Source organism: Hyperolius riggenbachi, chromosome 7 (genome assembly GCF_040937935.1).
Source record: "Hyperolius riggenbachi isolate aHypRig1 chromosome 7, aHypRig1.pri, whole genome shotgun sequence".
NCBI lineage: Eukaryota > Metazoa > Chordata > Amphibia > Anura > Hyperoliidae > Hyperolius > Hyperolius riggenbachi.
The window spans coordinates 254,278,748-254,304,375 of NC_090652.1; the positions used below are offsets into that span (position 1 = coordinate 254,278,748).

General features: G+C 43.8%; 1 protein-coding gene across 5 annotated transcripts in view; it reads left to right on the forward strand.

The window, feature by feature from the left end:
* The window catches only part of TLK1 (tousled like kinase 1), a 525,870-nt gene that overhangs the window by 186,077 nt on the left and 314,165 nt on the right, over window positions 1–25,628 (forward strand). Inside the window, exon 1 of one of the 5 annotated variants that reach the window (XM_068245534.1) lies at window positions 177–658. The exons of the other annotated variants lie outside the window; for them this stretch is intronic. Within the exon in view, the coding sequence (XP_068101635.1) occupies window positions 581–658 (78 nt within the window). The 5' untranslated portion in view covers window positions 177–580. Of the gene's footprint in view, window positions 1–176; window positions 659–25,628 lie in introns of those variants that run through there. 5 annotated transcript variants of the gene reach the window in all.

The window sequence follows — 25,628 nt, forward strand, 5'->3', positions numbered from 1 at the left end:
TGTTTCTTTTCCTGTTTTGCAGTGACAAGTATGGTGTTTACATTGCAGTGAGGGGTGTCTTGCTATTTTGGCTGTCGCTGTTGCCCTCATTGTGCATGTACATAGTAATGCCGTTTCCTATTCATCTTTAGCTTCGACATAACGAGGCATATTACTGTTCTAACAAATGGAGGTGAAGGTGCACAATGGCTTGCCGCCAGCACGGTATTTGTAGGAGAGATCAAGTGACTGTTGCACATGACCTATTTTTAGCTGTCAGACGTGTTATTTCCTGACGTATACGGGATCTAATATTTACAATATTGTGTGTATTCAGTTGATGATGATGAACAAACTGGGAGGAACTGTTGTGATTACAATGTGAGGATGGAATGGATACCTCTTCACGTGTTTACTCTGGCTTCCTCGGGGGGGAAGTAGAGGCTCTGAGAGATGCTGATTTGGTGTCGTGAGATGTAATGAGGAGACCATACTCTGGTGGTGGCCAGAAATTGCTTTGTGCTGCGTATCATACAGATCACAAGGATGGAAATTTGAAGCTCTGCAAGCCAAAAAGTATGACAGCGGGCCACTGTGTGCAATGCCTGTTGTAGGAGTGCCGGCCGGGTCTAAGCTGCAGCAGTTCAGGAACTCTGGAGGTGGATGCAGCGCGCTGCAGGTAACAGGTTAGGTATTGTCCATGAATCAGGTAACTTGAGGTTTGAAAGGCCTCTATTCCACAGGCAGCTGAAGGCAGTGAATTCACGGTTTGTCAGCTGCTTTCATCCACAGGTTGGACACATGCTTGAGCTCGTCACAGGAGGTGGACACGCAGTCCCCACTGATGGAGTTACATCTGAGCACGTTGGTTGCTATGCTCAGACGAGACATAAGACTTTTTTGCTGCAAGATAACACCCTGTGTGTCATACGTGACACACGCGGTGTTACTAAACGCTCATATTCAGCTGTATGTAATTGCAGCTGAATGGCGATTGTGGTCAACAAACGAGCAGTTCAGCCGTCCGTGGAACAGAGGCCAAACTCATATGGTTTGATTCACTAACTTATGGTAAAACTGACATGTGCAGGCAGACAGTAAGGGCCTGTTTCCACTACACGCAGATTGGATGCAGAATGGATGCAGAAAAACTGACTCCAATGAATGCCTATGGGCCTGTTTCCACTAAACGCGATTTTTGTGATGCAGATTTTCCCATAGGTATTCATTGGAGTCTATAAGGGCCTGTTTCCACTACACACAGATTTGATGCAGATTGGATGCAGAAAAACTGACTCCAATGAATGCCTATGGGAAAATCTGCATCAGAATAATCGCGTTTAGTGGAAACAGACCCATAGGAATTCATTGGAGTCAGTTTTTCTGCATCCATTCTGCATCCAATCTGCATCAAATCTGCATCAAATCTGCGTGTAGTGGAAACAGGCCCTTAGAGTAGCGCTAGTTGCGCAATTAGCACAAGCTGTGTTACATGAGTAACACTTGCAATGCTATCTATCACCTGACCAAACTGATCACTTGCTTCTCCATGAGTTCTAGACATGACCATCACTACGCAATAGATGCTACTCTAGTGGTGCAAATACTGGTAAAATTGCTTCTGCTATAAGCATCCTATGCCTAGGAAAATTCTGGTAGTTCCTTTCTACCAGGGGATCACACACTCACTGCACACCTAAAAGATCCTAGGTTCTTGTGAATAATATTTTAGATTTGTATGGTACGTTGGCATTGCTACTGAGCAGGTTTTGTGATGCAGAATTTGGTGGGGCACAAAGTATACCAATACTCTCCATATCTTTCATAGATATGATATACACACTCAGGTACCTGGTTGGACCCCTTTTTGCCTTTATTCTTTTTTTTTTTTTTTTTTTTGACAATCAGCAAGCTCTCATAGCTCGTAGCCCGGCAAAGAATATCAGCTTCATCACAGTGCTTTTAAGCCAGGGCTAGGTTTTGCATCATAGTCAAAAATCATCTCTTTTCTTTTATTTTACCTCCCCTCCCCTCCCTCCCTTCAACATCCCCCCCCCCCCATCCCTTAGACAAAACTATATTAAAGCACACTACAATATAAAGGGGAAGAAAAAAACAAAAAAACAACAACACTCTTTCATTACAATGCCGAAGTTATCAGTATCCTATTATTAACAACAAAATTAGCAGATTTCAAAGAGACTTCCTATACTACACAGGTCTCCAGCAGCAGACTGGAGAACCCATAAGTTCGCGCGCATGCCGGACTCCCGCGGGAGGCCCCTCATCCATAAACCCACACAAAGGGTCGATGGCAATTTAGCGCCATCGCCCGGACGTCCAAACGGTGGGCTATCCTCACAGGCCCTGCGTCCCTCTCATAACAAATTGTCCACAAAAGGAATATATACTCAACCCATACCCTAAAGGATAGAGTACTTGCCTTTTTACCTCAACAGACGACCCACCACCATATAACTATTCTATAACTATTCTTTATGGCATAGATTCAAGAATGTGTTGAAAACATTCCTGAGACTTTGGTCCATATTGACATGATAAGAACCCGCAGTTGCTGCAGATTTGTCAGCTGCACCTCAATGATGCAAATTTACCATTCCACCGCATCCTACAGGTGCTCTACTGGATTGAGATCTGGTGACTGTCGGAGTGCGGTGAACGAATTGTCATATTCAAGAAACCAGTTGGAAATTATGTGAGTTGTGTAACATGGTGCATTATCGTGCTGGGAGTATCCTTCAGATGACTGGTACATAAAGGCATGGACATGGTCAGCATCAATATGCTCCACCTCCCTGCATTACAGCAAAACATGTAGTCAGCTGTACAGCTGACTCTGCGTCTGTACAGGCTCGGCCCAACGATATCGCCCGAGAGCTCAGGTGCCGGTACCTATCGGGCGTCATCAATCCAGCATGTGTACGGGCCTTTAGAAGGAAGTGGCAATGATGCCTTCCATATTTATTTTACTTCAGGTTCTATCTAAGCTAGTTTATTATGCCTGCTTAGTGCTTGAGCAAAAGACAGAGATACACCGTATTTTTCGGACTATAAGACACTCCTGACCATAAGATGCACCTAGTTTTAGAGGACAAAAACCAGGGGAAAAAATATATATACTAAACCTGGTGCATCCATGGTGAAGGGGCATCTTGTGGATTATGCCCCCTTTGTACCTCACAGGCAGCCTCTTGTGCATCTTGTGTCCTCCTGTGTCCCCCATGTGTCTGCCTCTGTCATCCTCTCTGCCCCTTTGTGTCCCCCATGTGTCCTCCTCTATGCCCCTTTGTGTCCCCCTGTGTTGTCCTCTGCATGGGCACAGTACAGGGAGTCCTCGGCATCGCCGCGGGTTGGAGGTTCGATTTGGCAGGCGTTCACAAGTCAGGAACTCCCTGCATTTGGACTAAGATGCAGTGACTCCCCCCCCCCCCCACACACACACACACTTTTGGGGGAGAAAAAGTGAGTCTTATAGTCCAAAAAAAGCAGTATGTTTCTCGCTGTGTGTTTCCAGGTCCTTGTTTTGATGCTTATATCTTGATTCCTATCTGGACTCCGTAATTTGTTTTCAGTTCTGGTACTGAACTCCACTTTTTAGGAATGTCACCGTGGAACCCTATAAACAAGCTCCTTAACCAGTTAAGCCCACAGGGTTGTTTATTTTTTGCATCTGAGCAACTTTTGCCTACCATTCATTTGCCAATAACTTTATCACTAATTATCACAATGAACTGATCTATATCTTGTTTTTTCCACCACCAATTAGGCTTTCTTTGGGCGATACATTTTGCTAAGAATTAATGTATTCTAAATCCAATTTAACAGGAATATTAAGAAAGAAATGGAAATAAATCATTATTTCACATATTTTGGCAATTATAGTTTGAAATTAATACATGCTACCGTAATTAAAACCCATGTATTTTATTTGCACGTTTGTGCCGCTTATTACACCATTTCAATTATGTCCCTGTCACAATGTATGGCGCCAATATTTTATTTGAAAATAAAGGTGCATTTTTTCATTTTACATCCATCACTATTTACAAGCCCATAATTTAAAAAATTATATTAATATACTCCTTTGACATGCATATTTAAAAAGTTCAGACCCTTAGGTATCTATTTATGTTGTTTTTTTTAATTGTAATTTTTTTTTTTTTTTTAATTCAAAATTGTATTTGGGTAATTTTTGGTGTGGGAGGTAAACAGCTAATTTTAAATGGAAAAAAAATCTATTTAATAAAAAATGGATGTGGGTGAAGTTTTTCTATTCGGCCACAAGATGGCCACAGTTGAAAAGTCCTGGAAGCGTGATCGTATGCTTCCAGGAAGCATTAGGAGAACTGGAGACTTTTTGTTACTCAGATACTTCTTGGGGGGCGGAGCCCCGCCTTCAGTCTCCAAACAGCGATCGCCTCTCAGGAGACTGTTAGACGGCAAATCCGCCATCTAATTAACATGTACAACGCTGCGATCTGCCCATATGCTGGGCAGTGATCAGCTGTCATAGGCTGAAGCACACACATAAATATTGATTAAAAACAAATAAACAGGGGGGGGGGGGAATCAGACCCCACCAACAAAGAGCTCTGTTGGTGTGAAGAAAAGAGGGGGGGGGGGTGGATCACTAGTGTGCTGTGTTGTGGGGGCCCTGCAGCTTGGCCTTAAAGTGGATCCGAGATGAACTTTTACTCATTGCATAATTGTGTTCCTTTCCTATTGTTTATAGGGCATTCCTCAAGCCAAATACTTTTTTGTTTTTGTTTTAATGCTCTAATTTCCTATAAACTAAAGAAGCCACGCCCACAGGTTTTCATGTTTGATAATTTACCTCATGGATAAAATCTAGTTTTGAATTCACTGAGGTATTATATATTTATTGAACGTTTTATTGATAAAACATTCGATAAATATATAACACCTTAGTGAATTCAAAATTAGATTTTACCCATGAGGTAAATTATCAAACGTCTGATGAAGTGTTTGATAAAGCTTAGTGAATTGAGGCCTTTGACTTTGAAGGATCGGACTGCGTGTTGCATTACATTTTAAATATAACTAAAAATTAATATACTGTGATGTGTTTATATGCAAATATCAATTTTTGTAATGAAATGAAAACGTACCCCTTGCGATTGAGTATCGATGAGCAATTTTTTAAATCTTTCAATAACGAAATACATTGTGACATAACTTAGACTAACTTTAGTGCAAGTACTTTAAATTAATTCAATTGTAATGTAATATTTAATAAAAAACAATATATATATATATATATATATATATATATATATATATATATATATATATATATATACAGTATATATATATATATATATATATATATATATATATATATACAGTATATATATATTATTTCTCATCCTAATCTTATTTTTGTGGAAAAAAAAATTGTGACAAAATTGTGTCCTTGGTTTTTGAGATGACACTTTTAAAACGGTAATTAACGATTTAGTGTTAACGTTAATTAACAATAAGCGGAAGACCGATTAGCAGCATCACCGTGCGCCATTATTCGCAGGCGCCATTTTTGTTTGTACCCCCTATAGAGCTGCTTGGGTATTCTGTCACATTTGTTGAAAAACACAAATCCACAATAACATTGAGTAGTAATTAAAATGGTTAATAAGATGTTAATGGTTTTGTGGTGTCAGTTTTATGCAGCTTGGACTAGCTCTTTACTTGTCAGTATACCCAAGCAGCTCGGGGTGACCCAAAACCACTAGGAAAGTATAAGGGACTAAAAGAGACCGAAAATGCATCCTACTAATTACTAATCACATCAGCAATGCTCAGTGTAGTTTGCCTTCTTAAAACAGAAGGTATTTGTAATAATTCAGATTTGTGTGTAACTGTGGTTACCCACAATGCACCAGTATTGAATATGTAAATTATCTATTTTTGCCCCTGCAGCCAGGCTTTTATTCAGAACCGCAGGTGAATAGCAATCCTATACCTTATAAATTTTACAGAGCCACATCAACCCAACCTACAGACAGTCCCCTGTACTTTCCTAGTAGTTTTGGGTCACCCCGAGCAGCTTGGTTACTGTGTTGTACTGATCCAAGCCCTATCCTTACAGGCAGGTCTCAAGTAGTTAAGCTGGGCGACATCTTGTCCAGACCAAGGATTACCAACACTGGAGCCCCTCAGGGATGTGTCCTGTCACCTTTCCTGTTCTCGCTCTACACCAACAACTGTACCTCTAAGGACAACTGTGTTAAGGTCATCAAATTTGCTGACGATACCACCATTGTTGGCCTCATAAGCAAGGGAAATGAGCAGGCCTACCGAGATGAGGTGGATAGAATCTGCCACTGGTGCTGAGCGAACAAGCTAGTGCTCAATACCACCAAAACTGTGGAGATGGTCATTGACTTCAGAAGGCAGAGTACGACCCCGCACACCAATTCTCAATGATAGTGCTGAAGTTGAAGTCGTTTCCAGCGTCCGACTCCTGGGCACAACCATATCTGATGACCTGAGCTGGAAGATGAACACCATCACAACCCAAAAGAAGGCCCAGCAGAGACTCTTCTTGCTGCGCCAACTAAAGAAGTTTGGTATGGCCCAAGAACTCCTTAAATCCTTCTACTCCGCCACCATAGAGTCTGTCCTCTGCACCTCGATACTTGTATGGTACGCTGGCGCCACCGCCGGCGACAGATACAAAATTCAGAGGGTCATCAGATCAGCTGAGAAAATAATTGGAAAACCCCTCCCCGCCCCCCCTGCTCATCCACAACTCTAGGTTGTGTTCTAGAGCTGCAAAGATTTCCAATGACCCATCACACCCAGGTCATCGCTTCTTTCAACGGCTCCCATCGGGTCGGAGGTTCCGGGCCCTCCCCACCAAGACATCAAGGCACAGAGACACTTTTTTCCCCACAGCGGTGAAACTCTTGAACTCCCTATAAATCCCATGGTGCTCCCCTCACACTTGTATTTAGCCATGGCACGAGAGGGTTATTGTGCTGGGATCTTTCTGAGCACGTGTTTTTGCTTCTTGCTGTGATACTGCCTCACGGCTCCTTGCATTGTATATTTCTGCTGTAACTTAATGTTTGTACACTGTTTTGTGTTGTTATGTTTATGTCTCTGCTGTAACTTTGCCCTGTGATGCTAAAAGCAATTCCGGGCATGGCCCAGTCATGCTTGGCGAAATAAACGATTCTGATTCTGATATACAGCTATATCAATCTCTGCCATGCACTGATGATGGCCAAAAGCATGCATGTTGGGTTGATGTGGCTCTGTAAAATGTATTAGCAGAGCCAAAAGCCAGAAATAGGCTGTCTGCATGTTGGGTTGATGTGGCTCTGTAAAATGTACTAGCTATAGGCTTGCTATACACCAGCGGTGGTTCTGGATGTGAGCCTGGTCTGGGTACCTTCTGTTTTAAAGAAAACCTGTAACGGAAAAAAACCCTCTGGGGGATACTTACCTTGGGAGGGGGAAGCCTCTGGATCCTAATGAGGTTTGCCCCATCCTCCTCCATCCCGGGAATACATCGCTGCAGCCCTCTGAACAGGGGCGAGGTAAATATTTACCTACCGTGATCCAGCACAGGCGCAGTAGTGGCTCTTAGTTTGGGCTAAGACGGAAATAGCCGAGCCTGATCGTATCCGCTGTACTGCGCAGGTGCAAAGGTGTCTGCGCAGTACAGCGGATACGATGCGGCTCAGCTATTTCCGCCTAAGCCTGAACGAAGAGCCGATACTGCGCCTGTGCAGGAATGTGGTAGGTAAATATTGCAGCAGGTAAATATTGCGCCGCTTGTCAAGGAGGTTTCGGGGGAGCCAGAGCTGGAGTCCCCCAAGCTACAGAGGACAAGGAAGCCTCATTGGGACCCTGAGGCTTCCCCCTCCCCAGGTAAGTATCCCCCAGAGGGGTTTTTTTTGTTACAGAGTCTCTTTAAAGGGGCCCATATACCTAACGATTTTACTACCGATATACAGCAGATTCGATCACTGTGATCGAATCTGCTGTGAAATCGTTGTGCAAACGCTGACAGAACGATCGATTTACGTCCGAAATCAATCGTTCCCGTCGATCCGTCCGTGCAGAAGATTTTGCCTCGATCGCTGGCGGATGGGGAGTGCGTCGATAGCAGCGTTCGAATGCCCAACGACCAACGCTAGCTGCAATACATTACCTGTTCGGCCAGCGCGTGTCATCGCTGTCTTCTTCTCTACGCTGGGCTCTGAGTCCGGCTGGCTTCACTGAACTTCCTGTCCTGGCAGGAAGTTTAAACAGTAGAGCACCCTCTACTGTTTAAACTTCCCCGGACAGGAAGTTCAGTGAAGCTGGAGGAGCCGAGCATGGAGAAGACAGCGGAGACCAGAGGACACGTGCCGGCCGGAGCAGGTAATGTATGCGGGGGAAGCTGATACCCCCTTTCCCATGAGAAATCTTTACCTTTTCTCAAATGGATCATCCAAGGTGTCTGTGTGGCTGATATTGTGGTGAAACCCCTCCCACAGTGTGATGTCAGTTTGTTGTCTGTAAACCTCATCACGTGTGTGTGTGTGTGTGTGTGTGTGTGTGTGTGTGTGTGTGTGTGTGTGTGTGTGTGTGTGTGTGTGTGTGTGAGTGTGTGTGTGTGTGTGTAGGTGTGTGTGTGTAGGTGTGTGTGTGTGTGTGTGTGTGTGTGAGTGAGTGAGTAGGTGTGTGTGTATAGGTGTATATAGGTGAGTAGGTGTGTGTGTATAGGTGTATATAGGTGTGTAGGTGTGTGTGTATAGGTGTGTGTGTAGATGTGTGTGTGTGTGTGTGTGTGTGTAGGTGTGTGTGTGTGTGTGTGTGTGTGTGTGTGTAGGTGTGTGTGTGTGTGTGTGTAGGGGTGTGTGTGTGTGTGTGTGTAGGTGTGTGTGTTTGTAGGTGTGTGTGTGTGTAGGTGAGTGTGTGTCTGTGTGTGTGTGTAGGTGTGTGTGTGTGTGTGTAGGTGTGTGTGTGTGTGTAGGTGTGTGTGTGTGTAGGTGTGTGTGTGTGTTTGTGAGTAGGTGTGTGTGTATAGGTGTGTAGGTGTGTGTATAGGTGTGTAGGTGTGTGTGTGTAGATATGTGTGTGTGTGTGTGTGTGTGTGTGTGTGTGTAGGGGTGTGTGTGTGTAGGGGTGTGTGTGTGTGTGTGTAGGTGTGTGTGTTTGTAGGTGTGTGTGTGTGTAGGTGAGTGTGTGTGTATGTGTGTGTGTGTGTGTGTGTATGTGTTCAGGTGTGTGTGTGTGTGTGTGTGTGTGTGTGTGTGTGTGTGTGTAGGTGGGTGTGTGTGTAGTTTGTGTGTGTGTGTGTGTGTGTGTGTGTGTGTGTGTGTGTGTGTGTGTGTGTGTGTGTGTGTGTGTGTGTGTGTGTGTGTGTAGGTGGGTGTGTGTGTAGTTTGTGTGTGTGTGTGTGTGTGTGTGTGTGTGTGTGTGTGTGTGTGTGTGTGTGTGTGTGTTTGTTTGTCACATTGTTAGTGGGTGTGTTTACAGATAATGGCAATTGGTGCCATCTGTTTTTTTTCTTCTCTGCTAGCCGTAAATATGATGATCTGCAGGCTCACAGTGGCTGAAACAACATGAACGGATTACACAGCAAATATCAATAATTTCTTGATCTTTCCTCTATTTTTGAACTTTTCACTTTGCAATATATTATTTTTTTTCCTCCTACTACTTTCTTTTGGTAAAGTTCATCTTTAAAGGGAACCTGAAGCGAGTAAAATTATTGAAAATAAAAACATGATGTACCTGCAAATGAATATGACATACTAACCTCACCGTCAGTTCCTCTCAGAAGCTCACCGTTTTCTTCTTACAGTGATCCCTTCCAGTTCTGACAAGATTTTGTCAGAACTGAAATATACCAGTTGCTGTCAGTTATATTTAACCAGTTCGGCCTATCTGGACGAGCTTCCTCGTCCAGATAGGCACTGGTGCTGCCGCCGGCTCGTGCGCGCGATCGGGCGCGCCCCCGCGCGCGCTCCCGCTGCCCGCCGCTAGCCCCCCGATCAGTGAATGGGAATATAATTCCCATTCACCGATCTAACTTCCCCGCAGAAATACCGACGCTTTCTCTCCAGAGAGCGCGGTATTTCTGCCCCCAGGAAACAACTCCTCAGCATTTTAGTTCCTAGATGCGAGCTGGTTCGCATCTAGGACTTTTTTCACTGTGGCCATCTTGTGGCCAAATAGTAAACTGCACCCACATACATTTTTGATTAAAAAAAAACATTATTTTACATTTAAAATTAGCAGTTTCCCTCCCACACCAAAAATTACCCACATACACTTTTTTTATTTAAAAAAAAAAAAAAAAAAACAATTAAAAAAAAAAACAAAAACAACATAAATAGTTACCCAAGGGTCTGAACTTTTTAAATATGCATGTCAAGAGAATATGTTATTATATTATTTAAAATTATAAGCTTATAAATAGTGATGGACGCAAATTGAAAAAATGCACCTTTATTTCTAAATGAAATATCGGCACCATAAATTGTGATAGGGACATCGTTTAAATGGTATAATAACCGGGACAGATGGGCAAATAAAATACATGCGTTTTAATTACGGTAGCGTATATTAATTTCAAACTATAATGGCCAAAAACTGAGAAATAATGAATTTCTTCCGTTTTTTTCTTATTCTTCCTGTTAAAATGCATTTACAGTAAAGTGGCTCTTAGCAAAATGTATCACCCACAGAAAGCCTAATTGGTGGCGGAAAAAACAAGCTATAGATCAATTCATTGTGATAAGTAGCAATAAAGTTATAGGCGAATGAATGGGAGGTGAACGTTGCTCGGATGCATGAGATTTTCGGACCGCGGCGCTGAACCGGTTAAGCTGCTGTCAGTTACAATTGAATGTGCAAGGTAATGTCCATGTGTCCCTATGGCTCAAGTGGGCGATATTACAGTTTAACAGTGTGCTGTCTAGGAAACTGTTATGGTGTAATGGCCATTTTCAAAATGGAGGACAGAGAATTCCATTGATACTAGTAGACAAACAGTAAGCATGAGAGTAGAAAGAGAGTGATGAGTACACTACACAGGAGGTAAGTATGACGTGTTTATGTTTATTTTGACTTTTAATTTTTAGTTCAGGTTCTCTTTAAGGATCTCTAAGTATTAAAAATGGCTCCTTTAATTCAGATGGGAACTGTTGGGCAATCCAAGTCCAGATTTACACCGGCATTAGTGTAGGAAGGTGAATGATTTATTCCAGCCTTTGCTTTGTTTATTTCGGGTATTGTGAATAATATCTATAACGGCTCCTCACAATGGGCCTTATATTGACAAGAGAAGTGTCACTGAAGGCTGATTGGTGGCTGGAGGATTGCCACTGATGGGAGCTCACAGCTGAATACATAAAGCCTGTGTGACCAGCGAATGTCACGTATCAGCTGCTTAATCCAGTAATGAAGTGGCTGGCCTCTCAGCAACACATAAAATCAGTTAAATGTTTGACCCTCCATAAGAATGCTTGAAGTGTGAGTATTTTGCCTCATGTATGTGATGTTTACAGAGAAAGTCAGTGAGATCATTTGCTAACACGGGGACAAAGGTGAACTACAGTCACTAAGCTGAAACATCCTTCTCTCATTAGGTCTTGTTCAGGGGCGTAGCAATAGGGGGTGCAGAGGTTGCGACCGCATCGGGGCCCTTGGGCCAGAGGGGCCCCGAGGGGCCCTCCCTCAAGCACAATATTAGCTCTCTTTTGGTCCTGTGCCAGTAATAATCACTTCTATAGATGCTTTAAATAGTAGTAATCACTAACAAACTGTTTCCCATTCCCTACTTGCACCTCTGACACTGTGGTTGTCTTTGGCAAGTTTTGGTGCACCGTATCAATTATTATGTATATAGCGCTTGGGGGGCCCCATGTAAAATCTGCATCGGGGCCCATAGCTCCTAAGCTACGCCACTGGTCTTGTTCACAAGTAGAGATAAGCATTTGTGGTGCCCATACACAGTACAATTTTTTCATTTCTTTTTTTCGATCTGAGAAATTTGATCGATTATTCCATTTGGTTAAATAAATAAGAAACACAGAGAGCCCAATATAGTGTAGTACAGGGGTGCCCACACTTTTTCGGGTCACGAGCTACTTTTAAAATTTCCAAGTCTAGGAGATCTACCAACATTTCGACGCCCCCCCCCCCCCCCCCACATTCTCAGCATAGTTGGCAGCACAACATGGTAGCAGAATCCTTCACCCTCCCCCCCCCCCCCCCCTCACACACACACACGGCACAAGGCTTCACGCATAGATAAAATCACAAGATCCCCTTCCCCCTCCAAAACACCACCACAAAAAATAGGCTCAGTCAAGGAATCCATCCCCCCCAGCACCAAAATCTTTGCCCACCTTGCGTCCTGCCTCCATTCAGTCCCCTTTCAGTGCAGCAGCAAACTTCCAGCCTCTGTTCAGTCTCCTCTCCCGAGTCCCCACAAGTTAGGAAACAACTCTGTTTGAAGACGCGTGGGACCTGGGAGAGGTGTGGCCAGTGGCTTTGCATCACCATTCACAGAGCCTGGAGGGGGAGGAGATGCTAACCTTTTACTCCTCTCCCCTTTAGCCCCGCCTCTCCCCTTCAGCCGCGCCTCTCCCGATGCATTGTATTCTCAAAGCCGCGGCTGTTAAGTAGCATATTCTGACAGCCGCGGCTACAGCAAAAGCTTGACAGCCGCGATCACGCGGCAGCTAATTTTGACAGGACGCGACCAAGCGGCCGCAATCTACTGGTAGATCGCGATCAACCTATTTGGCACCCCTGGTGTAGTATGTATTGGAAACCGTAGAATAATAAAAGTGTGAGATGAAAATACTCACAAACACGGGTTACTTCTTAGGGAACCACTGTAGATACAGGTGAGGAGATTAGACCTGTCATCACTCAGGATTAAGATGTCGCTCTCTGTACATCAGAAAAGTAGGGGTAGGTCACCCCTCCACCAGGGGTGGACATGGTATTATTGTAAGAGAACAAAGGCGCCAGCAGGATAAAAGGTAATAAAAGTTTTAAAATTTGCTGCGAGACAGTGGTGGACTTACCACCAGAAAGCAGACTCAATGAACTGTCTGAATTAAACAAATACATTTATTATTGGTAGCCCAAAAGATGCAACGCGTTTTGCAGGCACAGCCCGCCTCATCAGGCAATAAGATAGGGTCAAACAGTAGCTCGTCAGTAGCCCGAATAGCGCCTCTGTGTCACAGTGTCTGTGACGAGCTACACTATGCAATTTTATCACCCAGATTGTTCCAACATGTTCAGTCAGGTTTTTTATTGAAAAAACTGAATAATTGTTTGTTTTTTCTCAATCGAAAAAAAGATTATTTTTGATTTAACTCTATTTGATCGTTTTGGACAAATGACATTTTGAAAGTTTTAATTGTACCGTGTATGGGCACCATTAGTTTGACGAAACAATCTATCTATCTATCTATCTATCTATCTATCTATCTATCTATCTATCTATCTATCTATCTATCTATCCTCTCAGTGTTCTTTAACTACAATCTGTCAGTCCTCCCTGATTCTCCTTCAACTACTGATATCACCTGAACTAGTTCCTAGATTGGCAGACTCTGGCCCAGTTTAAGGGCCACAGGGCAAAGTTAACCCCAAAGCCCCCCTGCCCTCACTGCACACGTGGATGCTTGGTTTCTCAATAATCTCTGAATTTGAAATAAACCTGTCTACCACAATCCTCCTGCTTTCTTATTTGTCTTGATTTACCACAGCCTGGCCATGTTCCCAACAGAGCTACTTACCGGGTGACCAGGGGCGTAACAATAGCCCCTGCAAGGGATGCAGGGGGGCCCTTAGTGGGAGAAGCCTGAGGGGGGGGGGCAGGCTCTGGGGCCTTCAGGACCATTTTTAGGGGCAGGAGTGGGCGCAGTGCAGGAAAGGGGTACAGCAAGCACAAACAGCATCAGCGAGGGGGGCCCGACTCTCCCCCTCCCTCACCTCGGGCTACCGTCAGCACTTCCCCCTCCAGCAACAACAGCTGAGGGGGGGGCCCATCCAAAGTTTTGCAGGGGGGTCCAGTGAGTTCTAGTTACGCCCCTGCGGGTAACATATACAGGTAGTCCCCGAAAAGGTGAAATTTGATTCTGTGGGAACAAGTGTTTTGTTTTTTGTTTTTTACAAAAAGGCCTTGTAGTTTTTGAGAACATCAATTTTAACCACTTCACCACTGAGGGTTTTTACCCCTTGAACACCAGAGCAATTTTCACCTTTCAGCGCTCCTTCCATTCATTCGTCTATAACTTTATTATTACCTATCACAATGAAATTAACTATATCTTGTTTTTTTCGCCACCAATTAGGCTTTCTTTAGGTGGGACATTATGCCAAGAATTATTTTATTCTAAATGTGTTTTAATGGGAAAATAGGAAAAAATGTGAGAAAAAAATATTATTTTTCAGTTTTCGACCATTAGAGTTTTTAAATAATGCATGCTACTGTAATTAAAACCCATGAAATGTATTTGCCCATTTGTCCCGGTTATAAAAGCGTTTACATTATGTCCATATCACAATGTTTGGCGCCAATATTTTACTTGGAAATAAAGGTGCATTTTTTTCAGTTTTGCATCCATCCCTAATTACAAGCCCATAGTTTATAAAGTAATAGTGTTATACCCTCTTGACATAAATATTTAAAAAGTTCAGTCCCTAAGGTAACTATTTATGTTTTTGTTTTTTTTATTGTATTTTTTTTTTATTACAAAAAAAAATTTGGGGAGTGTGGGAGGTAATGAGTTAATTTATTGTGTAAAACTAATGTATTTGTATATGTAAAATGCTTTAGGGTGTAGTTTTACTATTTGGCCACAAGATGACCACAGTGAGTTTGTGTTCATGCGACCTGTGAGCATCCGGAAGGACGCTTACAGGAAGCACTACGAGGCTGGGAAAATCACAATGATCGCGCTGTTTCTCATAGAAGCAGCAGATCATTGCGGGGGCTTAGATCAACGAACGGGAATAGATTTTCCCGTTCATTGATCTCTGGGCGAGCGGGCGGCGGTGTGCACGAGCGGCGGGAGCGCGCGCACGAGCGGCGGGAGCGCGGACAGCGGTGGTAGCGCAGGCGGTACGGATTTCTCCGTCCCTTCGTTTTTCGGGGGGGGGGGGGGGGGGGAAGTGACGGAGAAATTCGTACCACGGGGGGTAATGTGGTTAAAAATGTCTTAGAAAAAATGGTTTTAAACCAGCAAATTGCATTTTGCTGCAGTACACTGAGGCCACACTGGGACAGAGGTGACTCAGTGAGAAGACAGAGGGGGACACTGAATGCACGGGGGAACAGAGGTGACACATAGGGGGACACTAGAGGCACAGGTGGGCATAGAGGAGGTACAGGGGACAGCAATGTCGGACTGGAAGGTGGAAAAACTTAGGAAATCCACCAGCTGGCCTAGCAGCAGAAACCCTGTGTTATCACTCCTAATAGATACCTGTAGCAAGTCTTCACTGCGAGCAGCAACACCTCATTACTGCTGCTTGGACAGCAGGTGGATTTGCTCAGCTTTTCCACCTCCCAGTCCAACACTGGGGGACAGAGATGGCACAGTGTTTCATATGGACAGATTCAGGTTAAAGCAGATCCGAGATTAAAAAACTAAGTATAACAAGTAACTTGTCTATATATCTTATCTAAAGTTTAGATACGTAGTTTACACAGCAAATCTAGCTTCAAACAGCTTCAAAAGTTTATGATTTTAAAAGTTATTCCTGTGATACAATGACGGCAGCCATGTTCTGTTTGTTACAATTTCACAGGCTGAGGGCTGGAGATGCTATCAGCTTTCCTGTGTGTAAATTCACTCCCCTCTTCTCCTCTCTCCTCCCCTCTGCCTCTGAAATCAATGGCTAGTAATTTCTTCCTCCTCCTGCCCAGACTGAGCTCCCATAAGCCGTTGCTACAGTGCCAAGTGCCAAAAGTAGCTATGGGCGAGGCTTGTTTAGTTTATAGGGAATTAAGCTGGCCATACACTAGGCCGATTCCCCGCCGATCGACAGCAGATTCGATCACTGGGATCGAATCTGCTGTCAAATCGTTAACGCTAAATTTCGATCTATTTCGTCCCGAAATAGATCGGTTCCGTCGATCGCTCCGTGCGGGAAATTACCATCGATCGCCCGTGGGTAGAGAGCACGTCGCTAGCGGCGTTCGAGTGCCCGACGACCGACGCAATACAGCTGCAATACATTACCTGCTCCACGGGCGCGACTCCCCAGGTCTCCGCTGTCTTCTTCTCCGCGCTGGTCCCGGGATCCGGCAGGCTTCACTTCTTCCAGTCCCGGCAGGAAGTTTAAACAGTAGAGGGCGTTTGTAAAGGCAGCCATACGATCCCTCTCTGATCAGATTCGATCAGAGAGGGATCTATCTGTTGGTCAAATCTGATGGCAAATCGACCAGTGTATGGCTACCTTTAGAGTATTAAAACAAAACAAAAAATGTATTTGACTTAAAGCGGAATATAACCCTGCATTTCAACTTTGCTCTAAAACATTATTTACAGTATATTATATGCAACCAGCATTTTTTTTTTTTTACTAGACCAGCATTGGAAGGGTTACACAGGGCTTTAAAGTCCCTGGAGATTTTTGCAGACGCATCCGAACTTGAGTTAGATACTTTTTGTTTACACAAATGTATCTAAGTGTTTATTGTGACTCATCTCTCTCACTGAGAAGGAGTTGGAGGACAGCCAAAGAGTGTGTAACATTTCTAAATATATACATATAACTAAATAGAATGTAACTATCTGAACTTCTGCACGGAACTTAAAACCTCTGTGTTTAACCCTTCCAATGCTGGTCTAGTAAAAAAAATGCTTTTTGCATATAATATGCTGTAAATAATGTTTTAGAGCAAAGTTGTAATGCAGGGTTATATTCCGCTTTAAGGAATGCCCTATAAACTATATGAAAGGAACACAATTATGCAATGAGTAAAAGTTTATCTCGGATCGACTTTAAGAATGAACCTACAGTCCCTTTCTCCTTTGTTGACTGGGGTCTACCTGGACCCTTCTAAACACCAAGCATATCAGTACTGCTCAGCATCAATAGCACTATAGTAAATAGATGGCACTATATGAAATTTTGTTATGAATTGTAGTCTGCACAGAGCATTTTCTCATTTATGCAATTAATTGAATATTTTTGCAAAAATCGTTTTTGCCGATCTATTTAGCACTAAGCACTTTAATAAATACATCAAGCTATACTGAACACAGGTTCTAGTATATACTGTGAGCTTATTATTGTGCAACATAGGAATATACACCTTATACACATTCTACATACTATCTCATTTATGGATTCATGGGCCAGTTGCAATATCTACAAATTATAAATTGTATTTACAGTTGATTATGAATTATACTATGTGGTCAGCCAAAAAGAGTCACTTTTAGATGTGTTTAACCTTGTTGTTTTAGTTATGAATTGTTGGAATAAATTGTTTATACCTCAAATATATACACTGAGTGGTGCTGCTATATATGGGCAACCTTTCTCTGTTCTTTGCATTTATATACGCCCTTAAGAACACTCTACCTACTGAGAGTGCAGCATTAGAAATGGCAGTAATTAAGTATTTAGCATCAGAACAGTGGAGCAGGAAAATGGTTGGCATATAGAAGTGGAACTTCTATGCCATCAATACAGGGAGGGATCCAAAGGCGGCAATCTGCCTTCCAGAAAGGAAATAAAAATACTGTATTATGTAGTATGTTTTTAGAAGGTAAGATACAAAAATAAAATGAAATGAGAGGTAAACCAGTCTTCACTTGTTGTGTGATGACCTCTGGGACTACTGTATGTGCAGTTGGTCTCTGATAAAAAAAAAAAACAATCTTGGATAACCAAGCAATTATCACAACTAGTCCTCAAATGGGGGAAAGACAATCAATGAGAGGGAGGAGACTCCACAAAAGTATAAAAAAAAATTCTAAAAATAGTTTAAAATGGTAAGAGAAGCTCACCTCAATAATGTACAACTATAAATTAGAGAAAAAGGGCACCTCGCTAGGTTGACATCTTCTGTGTCTGCGTAAGCATGACGCAAAACGCTCCCGGCCATGGGAGCATGACCGCGAGCGTCGAGGCCACGCACTCACGCAGGCACAGAAGGTGCCGACCTGGCGAGGCTGGCATCTGCATGGATGGGATCCCGTGCACCGAAGCTGCGCCGAGGGACAGATAGGCTGCCAGGGACTGGAGGAAGCCCCAAGTAGATCCTTTTTTTTTTTTTTTTCAACGCATGTATCCTTTAAGAAGTTTCTCTATTAATCTATCCAACCAAGGTTCCGAGACTGGTCTGCAGTCTGGTCTGTTCAAATACTTAAATCAAATCTCCAAATAGAGGTATTTTCATAGATAATTAGATGGACCAGTTCTGACATGAAGATTTTTTTAGGCTGTGTACTGTAGCTTTTACTTAAAGAGGAGCTGTCAGCCATACTATCTCAGGAAAAAAAAATATAAGTAGATAAATACTTGCTCTACTTACATAACATATGTATTCTGATTTACTCCAGCCTCACTTCGTGGAGTTGGGCCTAGTCCTCACTACCCTGTTCAACCTCTCCCTATCCACAGGCACCTTCCCCTCAGACTTCAAGCAGGCCACTGTACTACAGCTGCTCAAGAAACCCTCCCTTGACCTCTCGCTACCCTCCAACTACCATCCTATCTCCCTCCTCCCCTTTGCCTCAAAACTCCTTGAGCGTCTGGTTCACAAACGCCTGACCCAGTACCTCAATGCCAACTCACTGCTAGACGCACTGCAATCTGGATTTCGGCCTGCCCACTCAACGGAAACTGCTCTCACCAAGGTGGTCAATGACCTTGCCTTAGCTAAACCTGAAGGTAAATTCTCAATTCTCCTCCTCCTTGACATTTCAGCAGCTTTTGACACAGTAGATCATCCCATACTCCTCCATTCCCTCCAGTCCATGGGCATTCACGATCGCGCCCTGTCCTGGCTTTCATCCTACCTCTCCAACCGCTCCTTCACGACCGCCTTCAATGAGTCCTCGTCCACCCCCAACCATATACACCGGTGGGAGTCCCCCAAGGTTCGGCCCTTGGCTCCCTACTGTTCATCCTATACACATCCTCCATTGGCAAGGCATGCAGATGACACCCAGATCTACCTCCACACCCCTGACATATCCACCACTACCATGGACAAGGTCTCCTCCTGCCTATCAGCCATCTCCTCCTGGATGTCCGCTAGGTTCCTGAAACTAAATCTAGACAAAACAGAATTTATGATCTTCCCACCCCGGACATCCATGAACCTCCCAGATGTGCATGTCACTGTTAACCACACTACCATTCACCCTACCTCTCAAGCCCGCTGTCTGGGTGTCACCCTGGACTCCGCACTCTCCTTCACTCCCCACATCCAAAACCTCACAAAGTCCTGCAACTTCCACCTTCGTAACATCTTTAAGATTCGCCCTTTCCTGACCTCTGCCACCACCAAACTCCTCATCCATGCCCTCATAATTTCCCGCCTTGACTACTGCAATGCCCTGCTGTCTGGTCTCTCTATGACCCGAACAGTCCCACTGCAGTCCATCATGAATGCGGCAGCCAGAATTATCCACTGCTCCCATCGCTCCACCACGGCGGATCCCATCCTTGAATCCCTCCACTGGCTTCCTATCCAGTCCAGAATCAGATTCAAGATACTGTGTCTGACCTACAAATCTGTCCAAAAAACCTGTCCAACCTACATTCCCGATCTTACTCAGAGGTACACACCTAGCCGCTCACTCCGCACTTCCAATGAACTTCGCCTAACCGCCCCCCGCATCACTCAGTCCCATGCACGCCTCCAGGACTTCTCAAGAGCTGCTCCAACACTAAGGAACTCCCTACCTCCACCCATTAGGGCAGCCCCATCCTTCAACATCTTCAAGAAGGCCCTCAAAACTCACCTTTTCACTCTGGCCTACTACCCCTCACAAGTGCTCTAAACCCACAGCTGAACTCTGGTCCCCCACCTTCCGTGTCCTTACCTCTCCCTCTGGATTGTAAGCCTTTGGGCAGGGTCCTCCTCCTTTTGTGTCCTACCTGATCATACACCTCCATTACTGTGAATCCATGCTATGCATCTGAGTGAACCTAACTTGCCTAATCTCCGTGCTCCCCTCCAGTGACTGACTAAGCATTACCTTGTACTCATACTGTGCTGCATGATCTGATCTTTCTTGTATTCATGTATTGTCATTTTGCTGTATATCACCACTAAATATTGTCTGTAACCTAAACAAATGTCCAGCGCTGCGTAATATGTTGGCGCTTTATAAATACAATAAATAAATAAATGTTGCACTGTCCACGTTATGATTCCTGTGAATTTTATAAAGGAAAAGTAGAGAATCCTATTCTAGACAGTTTCCATATTTACTGTGGCTATTTTGAAGCCAGTCGTGATGTAATATCCGCCCTAATGTTGGATACACACGGTGCGTTGCCGTACTCGATTTCCCACTCGATTCCCAGCCGCTCGATTATTTCCGAGCATTTCCGATCACGTTTCGATGATTGATAGGTCGATTCTCATGTAAAGTATGCCGAATCGACCTAACAATCCATCGAAACGCGAATCAGACATGTCGGAAATAATCGTGTGGCCGGGAATCGAGCCTGAAATCGATTGCGGGAATGCATCATGTGTATCCAGCATTAGTCTCCTCTGCCTGATTTGCCCGCCCTTCACTATAGAAAGTGCATTGTTTCAGCCTGAGAAAGTTTGGCCAATCAGAGAGGAACAGAGTTGTGGGAGGGGAAAACAGGAGGGAAAGAGGCTTCAGCCAATCAGGCTGCATTAGTTAAGTCTGAGGGTAAGTAGAGAAGCAAAAAAAGACAACCCAGCATGCCCTGCAACTTCTCTTTTGTGTGCCAAATTTTCTGTGTACCAAATAAGAGTCATGTAAACTGGGGAATGACAATTTATCAACAAGAAAAGTAATAGTGATTTTAACTTTTGGATTGCCTGATTAGCATCCTTCTTGTTTACCAGATAAAAATAAAGAATTGATTTTTGATTTTATGCCCGACAGTTACTCTTTAAACACGTCACAAATGTGACACATACGAAACATGTTTTGGTCTAAGTCAGCCAGGTAAAAATTTCTACCAGCCTTCTTGGTAAACAGTGAACCGTCACCATAGCTACAAGGAAAACAACTCCTAACAAATTAAAAAGTGATACAATTGTAGGTAAAGGATATATTATGAAACTGATTTTGATCCATTTTTGTTTGCTAGTGGCTTAAAAAGTATTTTATTTATGAGGCATTAAACTATGTCCTAGGAGAAAACTTGGGAGATGTTTTAAAAATTCATAGATGGCTACATAATTACATAGTTAGCTTGGATGAAAAAAGACATTTGCCTATCAAGTCTAACCAGGAGAAAAGAAATAAGTAAAAATTAGGTACATTTCTGTCCTATACCCTCATATATCCCAGTTGGTCCAGAGGAAGGTCAAAAACCCTTACAAGACCTGGACCAATTAAATTTTAAAAGTAAAAAAATGTATGCCCCACTCCAGGTGGCTGTCAGTTAAAATCCCTGGATCTACTCTGCCTAGAGTTACCTAGCAATTTTAGCTATAGGTGTCCTAACTATAAGGAAACCCTTCCTAAATAAATGGCAAAATATTTTTTTACTCCATACATAGATCATGTGCCATCTCCTTTTTAAAATCCTGGGCACAAAATACTAATCTGCCAAGCCTTTGTATTGCCCTCTGATGTATTTATACATGTTGATCAGGTCACCACTTAGAAGTCTTTTTTCCTTGATAAATAAACACAGTTTGTCGAACCTTTCTTGGTAAGTGAGACCTTCCATTCCTCTGATTAATTTAGTCGTTCGTCTTTTTACCTTTTCTAGTATGTCAATGTCCTAAACATTGGCCACCAAACATTGGCTAAACATTGGCCACCAGTAGCATCCGTGGGCTAATATCCCACCAGAATAGAAACAACACATAAATGATAGTCACATATACTATCCGTTATAAATGATGGACAATTAAAGCCTTAAACATCATATAAAGTCAACAAGTGAAAGCATTGTATATGAAACTTCATGAATCTTGTTAGGGGAGGAACAAATGAAAGAAAACAACTCTGAAGGGAGCATACAGTATATACTCTTAGAAAAGGGAGGTCATGGGACTTCTCCTCTATAAACTATCTATGGTTCCCAAACACTTTCAAATTTGGGAACCGTGTCTTTAATAATAGCATTGAGATGCTCATTTAGCATTATGGTGTCACTATCAATTCTATTCGTCGCACATTTCAGGTGAAGTTCCTTGTGCCTCCATTGGGAAGCAATATAGGTCTAGGTGGCCGCCATCAGAAAGTGAACCAGCTTATGCGGAACATAATTAAGTTTAAAAAGTTTATGGCCCAATAATAATAGTTTTGGATCCTTCTTGAGAGAGATTTCGAACATGGTACGAATGATACCTAGCAAGCCAGAACATAGCTTTGCCACCACTGGACACAACCACCAAGTGCGGAAAACATGCCCTCTACATCACAGCCCCTGAAAAAGAGGGTTGAGACAAAGGGGTTTAGCTTGATTGACTTTATTTGGGACAAGATACGTCCTATGTAGCACCCTTAGGGATACCTCCATATGAGGCGACTGTAACAAACATGGAAGAGACAGCTGCGGTGAACAGCCATACCACCGCAGCTGCCTCCATCTCCCTGCCTAGCGATCTATCCGGGCCTCGGGCGTCTAGCACGCCGAGGACGGGTTTGTCAGCAGCACATAGGGTTGCATTGTCGCGTGCGCGCGCGCACAGGCGGGACCTTTATGCGGGGAGGAGGAGCGTCAGCTGACCGGCCGGTCGGCTGATGTCAGAGAAGATGCTCGCCGCTCCTCATTGGTTGATGGGAGTGGGCGTGCCGAAGGGGTCTCCTCTGCTTCTTAAGCTTTGCTGATTCACTCGCAACTTGTCTGCTGTTGCGAATACTTTGTGTTAGCGCTCAGACCTTAGATAGATCCGGGGTGCTTTGATCCGGGAGGAAACCGGGGATTTCACACAGTGATAGGATTTGTTTGATAGCTATAATTATAATCGGAATACTGTTTATTATCTGTGTATGACTCTTGCTCGTTCTGACTATTCTTACTCTCAGTGATTCTGTACTTCTGCCCATCTGATCTTGCTGCCGATCTCTGCCTGTTAAAACCTTTTTGCCTTTGCCTTCTGATTTTGTACCGTATCTGTCTGTCTGTTGCCAACTCGATTAGTCTAACCACTCTACTCTCACCAGAGGGCCCTTGTCTCTGGTAAGAGGCTCTGTACTGTTAGTGCCCTCCAGCTCCTCTGGTGAGGTACAGCTAAATCTATCAGTACTACTGTTGCACCAAGCACTATTCTTGCTATCACATTAGCTGCTGGTATACTTGTATTATTGGTGATTCTGCAGTTCACCATATAATCAGGTATATATCTGCATTATAGGTGATACTGCAGATCACCTAATAATCAGAACTGTGTTACTTGCTGACACCTATCGTTACAGAACAGCAGACAAAAATGTCTATGGACGCACTGTGCAGCCAAGTTGGGGCCTTGACCACAGCGGTGAACAATTTAACCGTGCTGGTCAATACCCAACAGACTCAGATCACCCAGCTGTCTGGAGTTGTACGAACCCTCCAGCCTGCAACCGCACCAGTGCAGTCCCCTCCAGTTGTGGATCTTCGAATGCCTCTCCCTGAAAAGTTTTCAGGGCACAAATCTGATTTTCAGAATTTCAGAAATCGTTGCCTCTCTTACTTTGAGATGAGACCTATTTCATCAGGGGCAGAAAGTCAGAGGGTGACCTTCATTAAAACCCTATTATCAGGGGATTCACAGACATGGGCATACAGTCTTCCTAGTGATCACGAGGCATTATCTTCAGTTCAGGAGTGTTTTAATACTATGGCTATCATATACTATGATCCTGATATCGCAGTCACTGCTGAAAGGAAGCTAAAGACTCTCAGACAGGGACGTAACACGGTGGAAACGTATGCCGCAGAATTTAGAAGGTGGGCTGTGTCGGCTAGATGGGGACAGTTTGCTTTATTAGATTTTTTCTTAACGGGGTTATCTGGCCCAGTCTCTGATGTGATGCTAGCTCATCCAGAGCCTAAGACTGTCGATGAAGTGATTGCATTGGCGGTAAAGATTGATTGCCGCATTCGTTATCAAAGGCAGATTCGTGGAAGATACTCTGTGAGATCTGTTGCTAACGTCTTTCCGTCACCTTCTCCTCCTCCGGATGAACGGATGCAAATCGGACATTCTAAGTTATCAGAGGTAGAGAAAAACCGAAGACGGTCAGAGAGACTGTTTATACTGTGCAGAAAAGGGTCATTTAGTACAGAACTGCACTAAGAAGTCGGGGAAACGCTGCCGCCTAGGTGTAGTTAGAGGTACTACCCTAGGCGAGCCAGCATTACCTCTAACAGATAATCGCTTGCTCCTCCCCTGTTCTATCAACTGGGAAGGTCAAGTTTTGTCCACTCAGGCATTTGTGGACTCGAGCTCTGCAGCCAATTTTATCGACTATGACTTCGTTAAAAAATTAGGGATTCCCCTAATCCCATTAGACAGACAGATTTTGGTGACAGCAGTGGATGATTCCCCCCTGCAGTGTAAACAGCCTCTTTCTCAGACCCCTGTACTGTTGTGTCATATAGGGGTATTGCATAAAGAAAAGTTACAGTTTTTTGTGCTTCGAATGGCAACCTCCACTGCGATCCTTGTGATGCCGTGGTTGCAAAAGTATTCTCCTCAGATTGACTGGAGTTCCGGCCAGTTTTTAAGCTGGTCATCCTTTTGTCATCATCATTGCATGGAGAAAGTTGCTGTTTGCGCCACCAAGGTTCAGGTGGAGGGGGTGCCTAGGCAGTATGCAGAATTTGCGGATGTGTTCTGTCCCAAGTCGGCAGACAAACTTCCCCCACACCGAAGTTTTGACTGTCCCACTGAGTTACGGCCAGGTTGTATGCCCCCTAGGGGTCATTTGTATAACCTTTTTAGTCCTGAAAAACTTGCTATGCTGGATTACATTAAGGAAAACCTGGCCAAAGGGTTTATTCGTCCTTCTAAGTCTCCGGCCGGAGCAGGGTTCTTTTTTGTTCAGAAAAAGGATGGTGGGCTTCGCCCGTGTATTGATTATCAGGGATTGAACAAGATTACCGTAAAAAATCAGTACCCACTCCCTCTAATTGACAATCTATTCTCCCAGGTGACTAATGCTAGTATCTTTTCTAAACTCGATCTAAGAGGGGCATACAGCCTGGTACGCATAAGGGAGGGTGATGAATGGAAGACAGCGTTTAACACGGACGACGGGCACTACGAGTACCTTGTAATGTCCTTCGGGTTGTGTAACGCTCCTGCTGTCTTCCAGGAGTTGATCAATGAGGTGTTCAGAGAAGTCCTGGGGAAGTTCGTTCTGGTATATTTGGATGATATACTGATCTTCTCATCTAACCTGACAGAACACAGGGAACATGTAAAGTTTGTTTTGAAAAAACTTAGGCAGCATTCCCTGTAT